At 44.9% G+C, this 18,734-nt stretch overlaps 1 protein-coding gene across 1 annotated transcript in view; it reads right to left on the minus strand.

Moving 5' to 3' along the window:
• The window catches only part of PDZD2 (PDZ domain containing 2), a 225,021-nt gene extending 206,798 nt beyond the window's left edge, over window positions 1-18,223 (minus strand). The window contains exon 1 of the mRNA XM_018570275.1: window positions 17,748-18,223. Within this exon, the coding sequence (XP_018425777.1) occupies window positions 17,748-18,223 (476 nt within the window). The remainder of the gene's footprint in view (window positions 1-17,747) is intronic.
• Window positions 18,224-18,734: the final 511 nt, after the last annotated feature.

The following is an 18,734-nucleotide window of genomic DNA, read 5'->3' on the forward strand; positions in this document are numbered from 1 at the left end:
CCATCAAACCACAACCTTTTGACTCAAATATCCGAATTCATTGTATATAAAAACATGCGTCACAAGAAAAAAGGATATATTGTGACAAATGGTTTTATATACGACAAATTAGGATATTTGAGTCAAAAGATTGAGGTCTTATGGGGGTTTTTATATAAGGGGGATTTTTCTTTGTATAGGTCTGTATTTATATGGGGGTTTTTTCACAGTAATAAATGATATGCGATATTGAGATTCTTTGTCCCGGGCATCTCCTAGTACTAGAGGGCTATATTGGAGGTTTTTGTGAATATTGAGAGGAGTTTTCTTAGAAAAACGTGGGACATAAAAAAAAGAATGTTTAGATTTATACGAATTATTCCCCCACTGTGTGCCCTCTTTTTTGGTTAGGATCATAACAAAAAGCCCCATTCACCTGCTGAACCCAAACCGTCAATGAGCAAGTCTTGATGCCACTAGTCTATGGAGTTTATGCCTGAAGACAAGGCGTCCATAGCAAGGTGAAAGTAAACTGGGGACAGACCAAGCTTCCCTGGCCAAGAGTGATCAAAGCAGTCACCTGGCAGTGCCAGCTCTTTGGACGCACTTTAACTGGAGGACAGGTTCTCTCTAAAGTGACTGGGAACATGCAGCCATCAATAGCACATACACTATATTACCAAAAGTATAGGGACACCCCTCCAAATCATTGGATTCAGGTGGAATTTCCTTGCTACTAAATATTCCATGTTCAACTGTTAGTGGTATTATAGCAAAGTGGAAGGAACTGGGAACAACAGCAACTAAGACACAAAGTGGTAGGCCACTTAAAATGACACAGCGGGGTCAGCGCATGCTGGAGCGCAGTGCGCAGAAATTGCCAACTGTCAGATTGGCACAACAACAGTGCGTAGAGAGCTTCATGGAATGGGTTTCTATGGCCGAGCAGCTGCATCCAAGCCTTACACCACCAAGTGCAATGCAAAGCGTCGGATGCCGTGGTGTAAAGCACGCCGCCACTGGACTCTAGAGAAGTGGAGACGTGTTCTCTGGAGTGACGAATCACGCTTCTCTGTCTGGCAATCTGATGGACGTGTCTGGGTTTGGCGGTTGCCAGGAGAATGGTACTGGTAATGGGACTGCATTGTGCCAAGTGTAAAGTTTGGTGGAGGGGGGATTATGGTGGGGGGTTGTTTTTCAGGGGTTGGGCTTGGCTCCTTAGATCAGCATAGCAAAACAATTTGGACAATTTCATGCTCCCAACTTTGTGGGAACAGTTTGGGAATGGCCCCTTCCTATTCCAATATGACTGCGCACCAGTGCACAAAGCAAGGTCCATAAAGACATGGATGAGCGAGTTTGGGGTGGAGGAACTTGACTGGCCTGCACAGAGTCCTGACCTCAACCCGATAGAACACCTTCGGGGTGAATTAGAGTGGAGACTGCGAGCCCGGCCTTCTCCTCCAACATCAGTACCTGACCTCACAAATGCGCTTCTGGAAGAATGGTCAAACATTCCCATTGACACACTCCTAAACCGTGTGGACGCCTTCCCAGAAGAGTGGAAGCTGTTATAACTGAAAAGGGTGGGCCAACTCAATATTGAACCCTACAAACTAAGACTGGGGTACTATTAAAGTTCATATGCGTGTAAAGGCCGGCGTCCCAATACTTTTGGTAATATAGTGTGCATGGAATGCCTGAAAAGAGTTCAGAGCATTGAATTCATTACTGTAATTCCTTCCACTCCAGACAATCTCTCTGCAATGTGTTATTTTTCTACTGTCAGGAAATTTGAGACTTTGCTATAATAACCCAAAAAACACAGTGCATGTGTCTGACCCCACCATGTGCTGCAATAGCAGATATGCTACATGACTGTCAGAGTTCCCGGCAATTCCAATTATTATCAAATGGGGAACATTGGTTTTTTTTCCTGCTCCAGCATAATGAAACCCAGAAAAGCCAGACCGCTATTCCAACATAACCCGTCCGGAACAGCCATTTTTATTTAACCCCTTCGTGACGGGAGACGTACACTGTACGTCCAGCCACAAAGGGACCAAATGACTTGTCACGTAAAGGGTTAAAAAAAGATGTTCCCCGCTATTCATTATTTCTTGTGCAATAGATTTGAAGCAGATGTCCAGATTTCTTTACCGCCCAACTGATGTTCCTAACACATTTTAAAGTGAGTTAGTTTAGAAATACCAGTGAACGTGATTCACTTCATGTACGGTATATAATAATCAGGGAGTGTTAATGTTATACATATTCTGTTTCTAGGTATGGTTTGTAATGTACGTGTAGGAAGCCATACTTGCTTTTATGCATTCAATAGGAGCTATCTGCTTGGTAATACTGCACAGTGATTGTATTATACTGGTCCTCTCTATATACCAGTTTCTGCAAGAAACTAAAACATTATGCACTGCCCAAGCAGCTTTAAAGTGGACTTCAAAATGAAGAGTTGCCATCTTATAGGGAACCTCTAAAAATATTAATTGTGCATAAGATTTACTCTCCCTATTGTCTGGAGTTCCTTCTGAGAAATAGGGGCTGCCAGTAAAATCAGTCCTATGTCAGGACAAATGCACATAGACGTTGCTCACGTTGATAGGCCCACACTTTGGGCCTGGGATTACATGGTTAATGCACAGGTGCATGAGCATAATTAAGCATTGACTGCCTATTTAAACCTGAGTTTCACCAAGGGAAGTTGCTGACCCTGCTGCATCTGAAAACAGCTACAGGCACTCATGCTTCTTCGAGTTCCTGCTTATCCTCTCCCAACTCCAGGAATTGCTTGACAGCCTCCACCAGGTACATGATGGGGTGCACTTCAAGTAGGGATGCACAAGTATTTGGGTGAGTACTCATACTCCCCAAAGTGCTTCCAATGCTTTTCCCGAAACAGGAACTTCCAGTATTAGGAAGCCGGTCGGCGAGTCATTGCACGCCACCCGGCTTCCTGATTGGCTGGGAAGCCAAAACTATGCTCCCTAGTAACCAGGGAGCTGGCATCCCAGTCAATCAGGAAGCAAGGGGGTGGCTAATGACTCGCCCCCCTGGTTTCCTGATTGGCTGGGAAGCTGGCTCCATGCTTCCTCGTCACTTGGTTAGCTGGGCGGTGAGTCATTACACGCCACCCGGCTTCTCGGCTAATCAGGAAGCCGGATGGTGAGTCATTGCATGCCACCCTGCTTCTTTAATGGGACTTCTAATATCGATATTTGGCATCGGCGAGTTCCGTAAAAAAAAAATATTGGTACTCGATACCGAGAAAACAGTATCAGTGCATCTCTAACTTCAAGGTATGCAGCCTCATAGCTGTATGTCTGCAGTGTGAGATCATATAAAGCTGGTGATGTTACCATTCTGTCCGGGGGTTTTCCTTCCTGGAGAGAAAGCTGTACCGGAGGATAGGTCCTCATATTTCATAGTTTTGGTAAATCTAAGGCCCCTTTCACATGGTGTTCCGATTAGGTCCACCAGTCAGTTTTTAAGGTGGACCAGATCAGAAGCTCAATGTTAGTCTGAGGGCTGGCTGATGTAAATCAACATGCATCCGTTTACATCCTCTAAGTCTACCTAGGTTGGAGAAAAAAAAAAAACGGAACAAAGTTCTGTTTTAGCGGAGCTGAATGGGATGGATCGGAGGCAACGGACACATGTCCCCTTACATCCAACTGCCCGTAGACCTAATATGGGCCAGTGTCTGTCCATGGATGTCACAAGAGTAACACCCGTTCCATACACCCATTCTGTGCACGTGTGCCCTTTTGATTGGAACCAATGGGCACCTGTGTGAAAGGGGCCTAAAGCTGATTGCTCAGAGATTGTAGAAAGAAAATGCTAAAATGACACAACACACGACTCTGGGTTGTAAATAAGAAAGAAAACAATTGCCAATTCAGAAATAAAAATACACTTGAAACACTTTGAAAATGTTTTTCTTTTCAAGGTAACCATCAAACGTGCACAGAAGAGGTCAGCTCCAATCTTTGTCTGTCTCCCTCACTAATTTTCACTTCTTGGAATCCAGCAGAAATTCCGGAGAACCCTCCAAGGATGGTGAAGCAGGCTGACAGATAACAAAATTTGTACAAAATCAAACGTTCTAAGCTGTGCGGTGTCCCTGAGGATCACAAGCTGCGATGAATGTAATTTCCCGCGGGGCTCTAAAGCGTTCTCAGTTAAAGAAGGTTTGTTCCCTTCACCAGTGAAAACCTTGATCACCTCTGTCATAGCGAGAGTTCTGTGTAGTAACCAATAAATACGACGCGACACTGAAAATTGCCACCTTTTTATTTGTCTTTAGGAAATTGTATGACGGCAGCAAGAAATCCCTCAGCCCGACTAGCAGGTGAGGAGTTAATGATATGATTATTGGAGTCAGTCATAGGAGAAAAGTTGATTCTTTCTGAAGGCGCTTTAAATATTTATCGACAAATTAAGCTGAGCTGCTTTCCGAGGATTATAATGGAATCTGATCATGTTATGCCCAGACCGGCCGTCAAAGTCGGTGCATATATTTATCTCGGATCTGTCAGTCAGGATGGTTTGCTTGTTGAATGTTATCAGGGAACACAGCCTTTGATTGTCATCCCGATGCATACACCATGTCCAGATGGACGTACCACTATCTCCCTGTATCTGCTGCACTTATTGTTTATCTTTTAAGCTGAACGTTGGAAATGCAAAATGGCGTGTTCCCTGTATGTCTGTGAAGGTTCTCATTCATCCAGGTCATGGTATATCTGTAAAAAAAATTATTCAAGGCAACTTGACTTGCTGTCTTTTTCTTGAAGACTTTTCACTGGTCATCCGACCAACTTTCTCAATTCAGATCTGAATTTCAGAATTAAGAAAACTGGTTGGATGGCCAGTGAAACGTCTTCAAGAAAAGTCCAGTTGCCTTGAATCATATTTTTTACAGATATGGTGTGCTCCCTGGTTCCAGCACCACCCTATAAAACCACCGCAGTGCGATCGGACGCGTGGCAAAACATTGCCTGCGTTCCGTTCCACTGCAAATGCAAATGCAAAAAAAAAAGTCTGCCCATTGCAATGGAAACACCGCCACGCCCCCTCCCGCCCCAGAACGCGAGGGGGGGGGGGAGTCTTGTGAGCGATTGCTGTGCGTTCCAGCAGCTACCGCTCTGTAACGCACCGCAATTGGGGTGAACAAGCCCTAAGAGTAGCTACAGCGGGAGAGTCATTCTGTGCTGTTTAGCGTGGATGGAGAAATCTGTTCGATTTTTCCATTCCGTCTGTCTACTAGTGTATGACCAGTTTTAGTGTGATTGAGACATTGTAAAAGATAACAGGTCCAAAAAAAAATCCATGCACCAATCCAACAATGTCATTACACAAGTTCTATGTGTTGTTGCTCCGGCTGTGCCAAATACCTTTTAAAGTGATACACATCATCTATATCCACCAAAAAAACGGTGAGGTCAGTGAAAAGCGGACCTGGACACAAACTTTAAGCGTTCATTCTGATGGATCTAAACAGACCCGGAAGTGAGAGAGAAAATCTAGGAGGACTCAAGTCTGCTTACATCCAGCCGCCCGCTTAAGTCTGCGTTTTATCCTTGTAATCACGGGTCCAAAAACTGAAGGAACGCCAGTGAGAAAGGGACCCAAGACGGGTTCCATCTATAGAGCTTTATCAGGCTTCGCTCACAGCTACAAAGTAGGTGTGTTTAGGGATTCCTGTGTCAGGAACCTGTGAATTCCTGCGGCAGGGATCCCAAATACACCGTATAAAAGTGGAAGCAGTCACCCGTTCTTCCTAACTGCATGTAATCTTAGGAAGAGATCACTATCCCTGCACATACTATTGATGCGTCCGGGGACACTGATTCCTAACCGCATGCAATTGTATCATATATTATTACATATGGAATGCTGGCGCACTGACGCTTTCAAATGCAGCTGGTGTCACCTGATCTTTAACTTCAACAGGTGACTGCTGCCACTTCTAAACGGTGTATTTGGGATCCCTGCTGCAGGAATCCCTAAACGCACCTACTACTGTATGTATGTGTAAATAAAGCCTTGAAGCGGAACTATACCCACCAATTTAATATCTCCCAAAATGGTTACTTTTAAAGCATGCCAACTTTCAAGGTTGCCTCTGTGCTTATTTTAGCTCTCAACCAAACTTTCAAGCCCTCAAATGGCTGGTGTCATAGCTGATGACATGTGCACAAGTGCAGCAGCATAACAACCACACTGCAAATAGGGGCTAAGATAGCACCTTACTTGCCAATACGGGAGGGGGAGTCGGCCCAGGCTGGTGGTGTCCAGCCCAGTGACATCTCTGGTTGCCAGGAGCCGGAGCTGGAGAGCGTCCCAGATTGCTAAGAGCTGGGCAGTGAGATGTGAATGGCCCTTGCACATCTCCCCGCCTGGCTCTTAGCAACCTGGGACATGGGTTGCTAAGAGCCAGGCACACGGCAAACATTGTACAGCAGAGAAAGCGTCATGGCCGCTCTGTCGCCCCCCCCTACATGACCCAAAGAGATGCTGCCTAAGGCAACTGCCTCAAGCTACCTCATTATAGGGACAGCTGTACCTTCCCCCATATATCATTTCCTCCTCATGGGATTTACTCATGGCTTTCCCTGGCAGTTTTTTCCTTATTATAAGACTGGGACTGATCATGTGACCAGAGCAGCCACTCAGCACACAAGAAGTAGCTGAAACACCTGTGTGGGTTTTCTACCTAGCGGCAGCAGGTTAGAGTCTGCAAAGCATTTCCAGTTTTGGCTTTTTTTCTCATCACAAATGTAACATTAATAATTGTGACAATATGAACATTCTACACAAAGTCATATAAAGGAATGCTTTGTAGATTTATCAATGTGACAGATCCCTCAGCAGATGTTAGAGGTGATATTCAGGTTACATGCAGGCCCGGGCCTGTACACACACACTGCTAACTGACATTCTATGCTGGTACAAGGAAATGACTGACAGAGATTATAGGAAATAACTTCATAATTACCGATAAGAACGCTTTATGAGCTTACTTGAAGGAAAACAATCTGGGAAAGCTGACAGGAGATATATATGTGAAAGGTAAATGATACTGCGGATATAAATAGCTTGGATTTTACAATTGCAATTCAGATATGTGTTTTGTTGACACTCATCAGTGTCTACCTGTAGGCCAGGGTAGGCAATCTCGGCATTCCAGTTGTGGTGAAACTACAAATACCATAATGCTTCTGCCTCAGGGAGTCATGTCAGACGGTGTCAGAATCTTTCCATGCTTCATGGGATTTGTAGTTCCACAACAGCTGGAGTGCCAAGGTTGCCTACTCATGCTGTAGACAGCTGCAGACCTGCCAGAGCCCGTGCATACAGATAGGACAAAGCAGTAATGGAAATAGTCAACAAAAGGGACCCTGTTCAAGAGCATTTGGGCACCCATTTAGCATACTTACCCTAGAAGAAAGCCCCAACTAGGTCAGGGGTAGTCAACTCCGGCCCTCCAGCTGTTCTTTAACTACAAATCCCAACATGCTTCTGGGAGTCATGCCTGGTAACTGTCAGTCTTGCAATGCCTCATGGGACTTGTAGTTTCACAACAGCTGAAAGGCCAGAGTTGCCCACCCCTGACATAGGTCTACAACAGGAAGGAGAGCCAGCACATACCCAACCCACATCTTGTAAAAATGGGCCCCTAAATCCTTGAAGGCTCTTGTGCAGTTGCGCAGGTTGCAGATATGGAGAGTCTGCCCCTGTGACAATGGCTTTCTAGAGAGAGTCATCATGTTTGGTGACATTTGGGCCCCCCATTTAGTATTACTTACCCTAGAAGAAAGCACTATCTAGGTCAGCGGTGGTCAACTCAGGCCCTCCAGCTGTTCTTTAACTACAAATCCCAACTTACAATGCCTCATGGGGCTTGAATTTCCACAACAGCTGAAGGGCCAGAGTTGCCCACCCCTGACCCAGACTTAGGTCAACCCACATCTTGAAAAAATGGACCCTTAAATCCTAGAAGGCTCTTGTGTAGTTGCATACGCTGCTCAAATGGTGTCTGCTCCTGTGACAAGGGGCTCCTAGGCAGAGTCATCACGTTTGGTCACATTTGGGCCCCCCATTTAGTTAGCGTTAGTGTAAAAAAACGGTGTCTGTCTGCCACTTGCCTAGAAGTAGCATCCAAGTCTACAGCAGGAGGAAGAACCAGCACCTACCCAACCTATATCTTGTATAAATGGGCCCCATATCCCAGAAGGCTCTTGTGCAGCTGTACAGGTTGCACAAATGCGACTCTCAGGGCTGTCTGGGCTATGGTGTCTCACCAGGGGTCCGCTGGCGGGCAGTACGGTGTCATGGGCTGGAGGAGGAGAAATCACTGATCTCAGCCGGCCACATCTGCCTGAAACCCGGATCTTCCTCTGAGCTGCGGGCACCTGTCAACAGGCACAGACTGCCCACAGCTCAGAGGAAGATCCGGTTTCAGGCCGATGCGGCTGCCCGGGATCGTGGTTGCCGAGAACCTCGGCAGCCAAATCTGTCAGAGACACAAGACTCCAAAACCGGACTGTCCGGGTGAAAACCAGACGGGTGGCAGCCCTATCTACAGCAGGAGGGAGAACCAGCATCTACCCAACCCACATCTTATATAAATGGGATCTTAAAGTCCCAGAAGGCCCTTGTGTAGTTGCACAGGCTGCACAAATGGCGAGTCTTCCCCTGTGACAAGGGGTTCCTGGCCGATTTGTCAAACTTGGTCACATTTGGGTCCCCGCCTTATTCAGTATTAATATGAAGAATGTCACTTACCTCTCACTTGCCCTAGAAGAACGCACCATCCAGGTCTACAGCAGGAGGGAGAACCAGCACCTACCCAGCCCACATCTTTTATAAATGGGCCCCCAAATCTCAGATACCCCTTGAGGGCCCTTGCACAAATGGTGAGTCTGCCCCTGTGACAAGGGATTCCTGGCCAGATTGGTCATGCTTGGTCACATTTGGGACATCCCATTATTTAGCATTAATATGAAGAATGCCACCTGCTTCTCACTTGCCCTAGAAGAATGCACCATCCAGGAATACACCAAGAGGGAGAACCAGCACCTACCCAACCCACATCTTGTATAAATGGGCCCCCAAATCCCATATAGCCCCCGTGACAAGGGGTTCAAGCCATATTTCTCATCCTTGGTCTTTCCAGGTGAAGAGGATGTGTGGGTACCTAAAATATTCAACTATTCAGAGAAATGATGTCTGCAAAATTTGGCATCTATCAAGAATTTAGACTCAGCGCAACAAGAATTCCACGAGCAGCCCATGAAGAACCTCTTTTTTCCCAGTCTTACCTCCCCCTTCTACAACTGTTGTACTGGTGCCTAAGTGTGACTGTTCTGTCTAACAGAAAGCTAGGAGGAGAAGGCGCAAGACCCAGCGCATTGAGCAATGTAACAAACCTGATCAAACTCGCCCCCTCTCCAGCTCTGCAATATGGGGAGGGGGGTGTGGCTGTTACTCAGCTCTGCCAACACAGAGCACTGGTGAGTGCAGGAAGCAGAATTTTCATGCAGAGAAAAATCTAATGCATTTCCAAGTTAAAATCAGTTACAAATAATAACTTGCAAGGGGAAAGGACTATAAAGAGATAAAAAGGTGCGACTTCAGTTAAGATTTAAGGAGCAACTCCAGGCAAACAAAAGTTAAACGCTTGCAGTAGGGGGAGCTCCACACTGCAAGGGTTAAGTGCTCATTTTGCAGAGGAAGCTAAAAAGACAGATATACTCACCCGAAATGCAATCCTGGCTGGCTCCGAGACCTTCAGCCTCTATGCCCATGCGCTCCAGCAAAGGAATATCCATTCATGTACTATACACTGTATAGAATGTGATGACTCCTAGGACCGTAGACCACTGGAGCAGAGGGGGAGTGAGGCTACAGAGACCGGTTTAGGAGCCAGCTGGGAACGTGGTTCGGGTGAATATAACTTTAGCTTCCTAGACAAAACGAGCACTTAACCCTTTCAGTGCAGGGGTAGCCTCACTGCAAGGGTAACGACTTTATTGGCCCGGTGCTCTTCTTTAAGAATAAGAAATCCTTGGTAAATTTAACCATCAGCGCTATTGCCCCAACTTCCTCTAGTAAAGAGTAACTCTTGATACCAACCCTACCTCTCTACTAATCCCAGAGCCATAGCTAGCTCCGTTTGCGTGCGAGGCAAGAACAGAAAATTGTGTAATGCCACCCGACGCCACGCGTGCACGGTGTCATGTGACGTCATGTGCCCGTCTGTGGGATGGTGGCGCACATGCGCAGAATGTGCTGGTGGCCAAATCCAAAATAGCATAAAAATTTTTTTCGTTTGACGAAACTAATGAACATTTTTAGTTTCCGTTCATTTCGTCCGAAACAAATTTTTAGTCTTTGCACATTTCTAATAATATGTGTGCATGAGTGTGTGGTGGATGTGGTGGTGCTATATATTTGTTATTATTTTTTTACTGTTTGGGGGGGCTTCAGGGAAATATTGGGGGTCTAAAAAGACCCCTGATATTTCTCTTTTGAAATCGAAAAAGAAATTGAGGACACAGAGTCCTCTGCCCATACAGTCAGGGGAGAGCAGTGGGGATCTGAGGAGAAGCTGGTGCCTGTGCCGTCCCTCTTCCTCCTGCCGAGTCGTGGCTGTGTTGGCCGCCTGGCGCCCTGTGCTCGCCATGGCAACAGAGGCAAGGGGGTGCAGCCAGGCCGGCCCTGGCTACGTCCCCTATCAGCTGCGCCTGAGGCGAGTGCCTCACTCTACTAACTACGGCCCTGACTAATCCCACCTAGGTACCTGGCCCTCCTGCAATTTGCCTACCAAGCAGGTACTTTGTACGGTTACTCGGTTTAAACACACATTTGGGGTAATGACACCAGCTGAACCAGAAAAAGATTTTATGAACTTTGACGCAATAGATAAGTGAACAGAGGAGTTATTATCAGGAATAATGTTGCGGTTACACTAAGATCAATTATTAACAATCTCATGCTTACAGTTTAAAAAACATTAAGCAAGAACGCAGATAACCAATCGAGTTTTATTGCTTTTGTACAGGAACTGCGACTTCCTCTTAGCTCGCCACTCATGGAAGCAAATAATGTTGTAATACCTTTAATTACCAGTCAACATATTGTGACCCCTTTGTCATCTGTCTGGCATGCAGCTTCTCTAAACCCCTGGCCCAGGAAATTGCCATTTCTAAATCTCATCCAAAGCTGTATATTACTTATAAGGAAGGTTGTTTTCATGGCATCCTCTGATGAATAAGCCCGGTCATTCTTCAGTCCAATATTAAAGGAAACCGCACAATATAACAATAGCCATACAGGATATTCGATAAGATCTACAGATAGAACTCACACTGCTTCACACTCACAAACAATGACTCACTTGTAAAACTTTTCCTGTGAGAAACATGGGGGCCGCCATTGCTGCGTTGTCCTCCTGAAAATGCTAGCCGTCTGGCTATGGCTGCCATATCAGCCCTGTGGCTTCAATAGCCTTGGATAAGTATGCAGTCAAGGCATTTTCTCGACTGATCTGCATACTTGCACTTAGTCAAGACCAAGGTTGGATAGAGTGGAGAAGAATTGGAACCCCATTCAGGATTTTACCGCCATCTAGGGCTTTTGTTAGAGATTTCCGCTCACTTCCTGTCCTGCTGACTGCATTTTACCGAACAGGAAGTGAGAGGAACCATTAGCAACACAGACTGAAATCATTATTTTCTTTAGTAGAGCAGAGAAAGGTTGGATGCCCTGTTAGATTTTTATATCGGATACCCAGTTGAAGATATTGTATGCTCTTCCGCGGTCAGCAGGACAGGAAGTAAGGATAAATCTCTCTAGCGGAGCCCCAGATAGATGTAAAATGCCAACAAGAGTTCCAACTTTCCCTTCCTTATCCCAAACTAGAAAAATAGGTTGTTGCTTGACATACATTTGCAGCCAGAGGTGGAGCATCTACAGGCAGGTAGGATTTTTTACAAGCCGGCAATCGCTGCCCCCGGAATTTCCTATGGGAAAGATTGATTTTAAGTTTCAAGTGTTTGAATCTGGGGGGAAAAAAAACAAGAGTCGATTTTGGTCTGTGGGTAATATCAGGTCAGCCTGACACAGAAGGTTTGTGAAATTTTTGCATCATTTAGTATGAACAAGCTAAAGAGATTTTTTAGCTAGAGAGAGAGAGAGAAGATGGATATATAGTTATATATCGCCCTCTAGTGAGTACAGCTAAAAATGCAGATAACCAACAGGACTACTCAACACTTAAAGGATACATGATTTTTAGGGCTGCTGGGTATTTAGAAGAGATTGATAGAGAGGGGGCAGCAGATGAGGAATGAAGAGAGGTGAATTATTCTTGCGGCAACATAACAGACTGGAGGATTTTGCAGTAGTCAAAGTGAGAGTACAAAAAGGCTCAGGACTAGAGGTTTAGTTTGGGAGACTGCCCAGGTACAGGTAGCATGTGACTAGAGGTTTAATGTTCTCTTGAACATGGAAGGGACATTCTTTGGAGACTGCCCAGGCAGAGGTAGAAGGCCGACTAGAGGTTTAATGGTCACTTGAACATGGAAGGGGCATTCTTTGGAGATTGCCCAGGTAGAGCTAGGAGGCCGACTAGAGGTTTAATGGTCTCCTGAACAAGGAAGGGATATTTTTGGGGAGATTGCCCAGGTAGAGGCAGCCAGCAGATTAGAAGTTTAGTAGTCTCTTGAACAAGGAAGGAACATTCTTTGGAGATTGCCCAGGTAGAGCTCGCTGGGTGACTAGAGGTTTAATGGTCTCTTGAACAAGGAAGGAACATTCTTTGGGAGATTACCCAGATAGAGCTAGCTTAGTGACTAGAGGTTTAATGGTCTCTTGAACATGGAAGGGACATTCTTTGGCAATTGCTCAGGTAGAGTAGCAGGCCAACCAGAGGTTTAATGGTCTCTTGAACAAGGAAGGACCATTCTTTAGAGATTGCCCAGGTAGAGCTAGCAGGGTGACTAGAGGTTTAATGGTCTCTTGAACCAGGAAGGGACATTCTTTGGAGATTGCCTAGGTAGAGGTAGCAGTACTTGAATGTGAGAGATATAGGAGAAGCTCAGTTAGGATGGCATTAAAGCTCTTAGAAATCCATGAGGAGGTAGAGTAAAATATTTTTAAGACAGGGGTAGGGAAGTCAGAAGTGATAAAGGGCTGTGCTGTGTGGCCGGGCTGTAGCCACAAATGTTAGGATTGGTGGACATATGTACAAGTCATTTGGCAGGTAAAACAGCTGCCATATGTGTACATGATCTGTGTATTTAGCTGGAGTTCCGCTTTTAAAAAAAAAAAAAACATTGGATAAATGCAAGTAGAAGAATAAGAGAGCAGCATTTGGGGAAGCAGAGGGTAGCCTGCAGGGAAAAACAGAGAAGATATGAAAGAGAAAAGGCAGGGTAAAGCCAACTTTTTATTGGATCTGAGGTCATTGACCAGGTCGATGAGTGTGGTTTCAACTGATGAGTGTGTACAGGACAACAGCAAGACTGAGCTAGATGTGAGGACAAGAGTCAGGTTTAGACAAGGCATGCAAGCAATTTAGCAGGGTAACGAAAAAGAGAAATGGGAGACAGCTGGATAGTATAAACAGAGGATTCTGCAGTAAAAGATGTGTGACTGTGGGTTAGAAGGTAGACGCAGAACCACCAGTGGAAAGCCAAGTTCTGGACAGTGAAATCAGAAGTAGAGGCAGAGGGTGTTGAACTAGGGCAGGTGTAAACAAATTAATACAGAATTCAGGGGCCATTCTGTCCATTCCAAGAGCCAGCAGGATTTTATTATTTAGGGGCAAGCGCCGTTGACAACAACTAGAGAAAACCTCGAAAGTTAGGAGTCAGATGCAATTTCTAAGGAGCATTGGCTACCAGCCTCCTGAGATTTGTCCAACCCTGGACAAAGCAAAGAGTTACATGCAGCATGGGTCAGAGGCTTGAGGAGATAAGGGTGTGGAAACATATTTTAGCTTGGCTATGATTAGAGCGGAATTAAAATGATGCAGCTTGGATTTAAAATGTAAAGAAATCTCTGTGTAAGCTCACATTTCCTCCACTTTCCTTCAAGCTACAAATGTGGCTTTTTTCCCGGACCAAGTGTGACCAGAGGAACATCTATGGAGGTAAGTCTGTTGAAAAAGAGGGGAACTTGGTGAAGGTTCAGAGCTGAAGACCGTCATACTGGGAACCAACTAAAGGTGGCCATACACTAGTAGATTTTCGAAAGACCTTTCGTACGAATTATCTTTCATTCAACTTTCTGTTATTTGATGGGGTCAAATCGATCATCGATTTTGACTATAGTGATGATAAAATTCGAAGGAGCAGAATGGAAAATTTTTCTCAAACGAAATTCTAACAGTAAATGTGGTTTTCGTTTGGAAAACTCCATTAAATCCAAAATCGAATATTAAAAATAAACAAAATTTAGTTTGACATTCGTCAGGTCTCTGATGGCATTATCGGGTGGTAAAGAAAGATCTTTTGTTCAGAAATCTACTAGTGCAAGGCCATCTTGAGCCTGAAAAAGGTTTGATAGAGAGGGTGGAGGAGAGGGAAGCAAGGCTCCCCGAGAAGGGCCTATGGTTTATATTCCAAAGATCTCTGGAAGCCAGCATGGTTTGGGGGAAATAAGTTAAATATTGAAGCTAGAAGTTTGTAGTCAAAGAGTAGTACTGAGATACATAACAATAAACTTTAGAGAAGACCAGGTGAAGGATGCGTTCAGAGAAGGTGAAAAGTGTTCAGCGAAGCATGTGGGGCTGTGCATGGTTTAATGAAGAGGTTATACTGAGAAGCATTGCAGAAAACAGCCCAGTAGCATTCAGTAGAGCCCCACTAAAATGTTCCCACTCTGTTGGTGTTGATCCTGCAGCCCCATCTCCCTAATAACCCCGTCTTCTCATCAGGGTCCACATAGCCCCAGGGTCAGTGAAAGAACAATGTAAACACAAGCATCCAGTGAACTCTGGTTAAAGAGCAATCATAATCAATACAGTGTACTATATACTCTAAAGTGTAGCAGAGTTTAGCCAGGAATAGTCCTTGCATTGTTTACAGAGATTCCCAGGGCCGAGTCTACCCCAGTGATATCAGATCTTTCCATATACTCAGACCAATAACACTTTACAGCTTTACCACTAGATGGCAGCAACAGCCAATTTCTACATCCCCAACCTGCTTTCCACACTTTCTGCATGTATGACTTACATTTTAACACTTTCCCAGAACCAAAATCACAATTACCGCTCCCCAGAGGCCACTTTCTGCTATGCTGCTGTTCTGAACCCAGGAACCTGCTAACTGCACATTTACAAACTTTGGTCTGCAAAAGATGTTAGCACCTTGCAGTGCTTGGGGACGAAGATTCAATTCACACCAAGGACAATATCTGCAAGGCGTTTGTATGGACCACCTAGGGTTCTTTGTTGCTAGGAAGGAGGTGTCTCGAGCCAGCTAGGGTCCTTTGTTTTCAGGGAAGTGGTGTCTCGAGCCACCTAGGGTCCTTTGTTGTTAGAAAGGTGATGTCTCAAGCCACATAGGGTCCTTTGTTGCTAGGGAGGTGGTGTCTCCAGCTACCTAGGGTCCCTTGTTTTCAGGAAAGTGGTGTCTCGAGCCACCTAGGGTCCTTTGTTGCTAGGATGGTGGTGTCTCGAGCCACCTAGGGTCCTTTGTTGCTAGGAAGGTGGTGTCTCAAGCCACCTAGTGTACTTTGTTGCTAGGAAGGTGGTGTCTCGAGCCACCTAGGGTCCTTTGTTGCTAGGATACTTTGCGCTATACGCTGTATGGAGCTAAACATTGCATAAACATTACATGCATACACTGTACAGAGCAAGATCCTGCGTACTAGTTGCCATATTTTCATACAGCCGCATGCATGAGCTCTTAAGCAGCACATCACAGCGCATATCCATTGGAGTGCAGCTGCATCACCCACTACTGTAACAGTGAATTGCGGTATCATTCAAAACAAATGGCACCACAACACACACATAGCAGTGCAATGGTTACCACACATGGTGGTATCGCACAGTAAGACATATGGTTTTATTGCTCATTAACGCAACACCATTTATGAAAACCAAAATATTGTGCAGCCCTCTGGACGTGTCAGGGACCACGCTGGGTACTCTCCTTGTCGCACTCCTTACCGATATGTCCCTTGTAATGGGGGGTGCTCGCAGTGACCGCGGATGGCGCCGCGAATGTCAGCAAAATTGTAGAAATGTCACCAGCACACCAGTCCTTTTAAGATAGCAAAAGCTTCATTTATTGAAGTTTCTTGTCATATGACCAAACAATTGTTTGATCATAGTCGAGTCTTGCAGCAAAAACTGCCTTTTTTTTTGTTTTCACAGGTGTACGGCAGCAAATAAAAAAAAAAGAAATCCAAACTTTGTTCCAATTTAAGTATTTACACTAGCTGCGCGTAAAAATACATTTCATCATTTTTTATTGTATACATAACGCCATGAATTTTTTTTATACATCAAACTGGAATTCAGCTTTAAGCCCTGACTTTGTGTGATGCATGCAGAGAGAACAGAGCGCCCATATCTAAAGCACATTATGGGATATTAAATCACAGAATATAGGCAGCAATCTATCTTTAATGAACGCACATTACTTTTTTAAGACCTTGACATAATGTTCACCGAATTGCCAGTAACCCATTTATTTCCCAGGATAGCAGATTATGGGGCTTTTTATTGCCCTGCAATGTGGAGGAATAGACCCTCTATTGTCTGCACATTATTATTCAGTTAGCGCAGTGGTTTCCACTCTCTCCCTGCAGGCCGGAGGCCAGACCAGAGCTGTGTGGCAAATGCCCAATAATCCAATGCAACACAAGATCAGTGTTGAGCTTCGAGCAGGTACATGGGGAGCCATTCTCCGTCTGGGCCGGGGTGGTCGTGGCCCTCCTAGGGTGACCCAGTAAACCAGTGTTGAAGACCCACTAACTTTAAAATGTCCAGTAGTTAAAAGTACACTGACAGTCACCACTCTCTGCAGGGAGATGATCGGAAAGTGAGCGAGCAACGGTTTGTGTTCGCTCACTTCCGATCAATAGAGCAGACCTGTGACAGATTCTTTGTCACAGGTCGGCTCTAACTATGAGGATGAGTCTAAATCACTCACCTCATAGTTCTCCTTCAAGCCCGTCTTTTTGAAAATACACTAAACACATCTTAGAAAGAAGCAAGCAGAGTATCTACTATCCCCACCCTGCTCCTTCACAGTATAACAACTACACTACAGGTAGTCTTTACCTAGCTACATACAAACATGGGGCTTTTTTATTATTAAAATCACCAATACAACATTTTTTGCATCAAAATCACTCATCAATACTTGTTCCACAATCTGTGCACTAAATTGCAAAAATAAGTGCCATGTGGCCATCCCCACAGTCACCATTGACGCCTCAATGTTTGCAAGCAACACAGCCAATCTAAGCATTGGTTGTGACAACGGGGGCCATACAGGGAAAAACGAGCACTTTTGAAAATCTTTACCATATCATCACTTTCCAAGGTCTTCCTATAACAGTGCAAAACAAAAATCAAGGAACCACACTTGTGGATCCACCAAGTCAAGTCATAAGAAAGAAAAAGCCACATCAGGTCTCAGTGGTGTTAAGGACATAAGATTTGTACATCTGCCCACAATAAATATTTCATACAGTTTGCAGTATATCCAATGGAAGAGCTTTACCTGGCACCAGAAACATCTACGCCAACCATCAGTTGTCCATTCAATGACAGCACCTCATCTCGCAGTTTTATCTTGCCGCACCTAGCAGCTGGACTCTGCTTCTTCAAATCTGTAATCCATATACATCCAACGTCAAGCACTGGCCCATTGTATACCTTCCTCTTTTTACCCCCGCGACGTTTTTCTCCACAGTGCCCAAAAATGGGGATATTTCCAAAATTTAGACCGAGAACCAGGTCATCATCTCCATCCCTGGTGAGGTAGACTGTGCATATTTCCATGTCTAGTGCAACCTCGTGGCAGCTCGGTGCCATTTCTTCCAAAATTAAATTTAACTGAATGTATTCCTTGAGTTTCTGAATGGCAGATAGATACAAAGCTGCTTCGGGTTCCCCAGTGTCCTCCCATGGGTTGTCCTGCAGCCACTGGTGAAGAAGAGACAGGTGAAGCAATGCATTCTCCTGAGTGATGGGCATTATAAAATTCCAAATGCAATACCATCATGTGAAATAGTCGCTCTACATTGGCTCGCTCCTTCAGTAAAAGTAAACAATAGTGACAATAATTCAAGAAACCGAGGTGACATCTAGATTACAGCTCAGATGTTGTCACATCTTGACACTTGACAATAGTTAATCAAGCCACCAACAAGGCGGTAAGTGCCAAGCAGCAATTGGGTTGAAGAAGGAAGTGGTAGTGAGTAATCCTAAGTTTCGTTGTGTCACAAGGTCCCAGAATCAGAGTTTCCAAAGAACATTACAGCATTCTCAGCATCATTGTGCCTGCAAAACAACAAAAATGATCATGGAATGTATAATTTTTTGAAAACATAAACAAGCTTAGTTAAATAGTTAGTTCACCTTAAGCTGACATCTATTGGTACAGGTTTTTTGTTGGCTATAGACCTTAGTGGGTGATCGGACCTGTAGGCACTATCTATATGCCAAGTCCCAAATAAAAACCTTTGCATTTTGCCTATGGAGAGGG

Source organism: Nanorana parkeri, unplaced genomic scaffold, assembly GCF_000935625.1.
Source record: "Nanorana parkeri isolate BGI_ZX_2015 unplaced genomic scaffold, ASM93562v1 scaffold38, whole genome shotgun sequence".
In the NCBI taxonomy this organism is placed as follows: Eukaryota; Metazoa; Chordata; class Amphibia; order Anura; family Dicroglossidae; genus Nanorana; species Nanorana parkeri.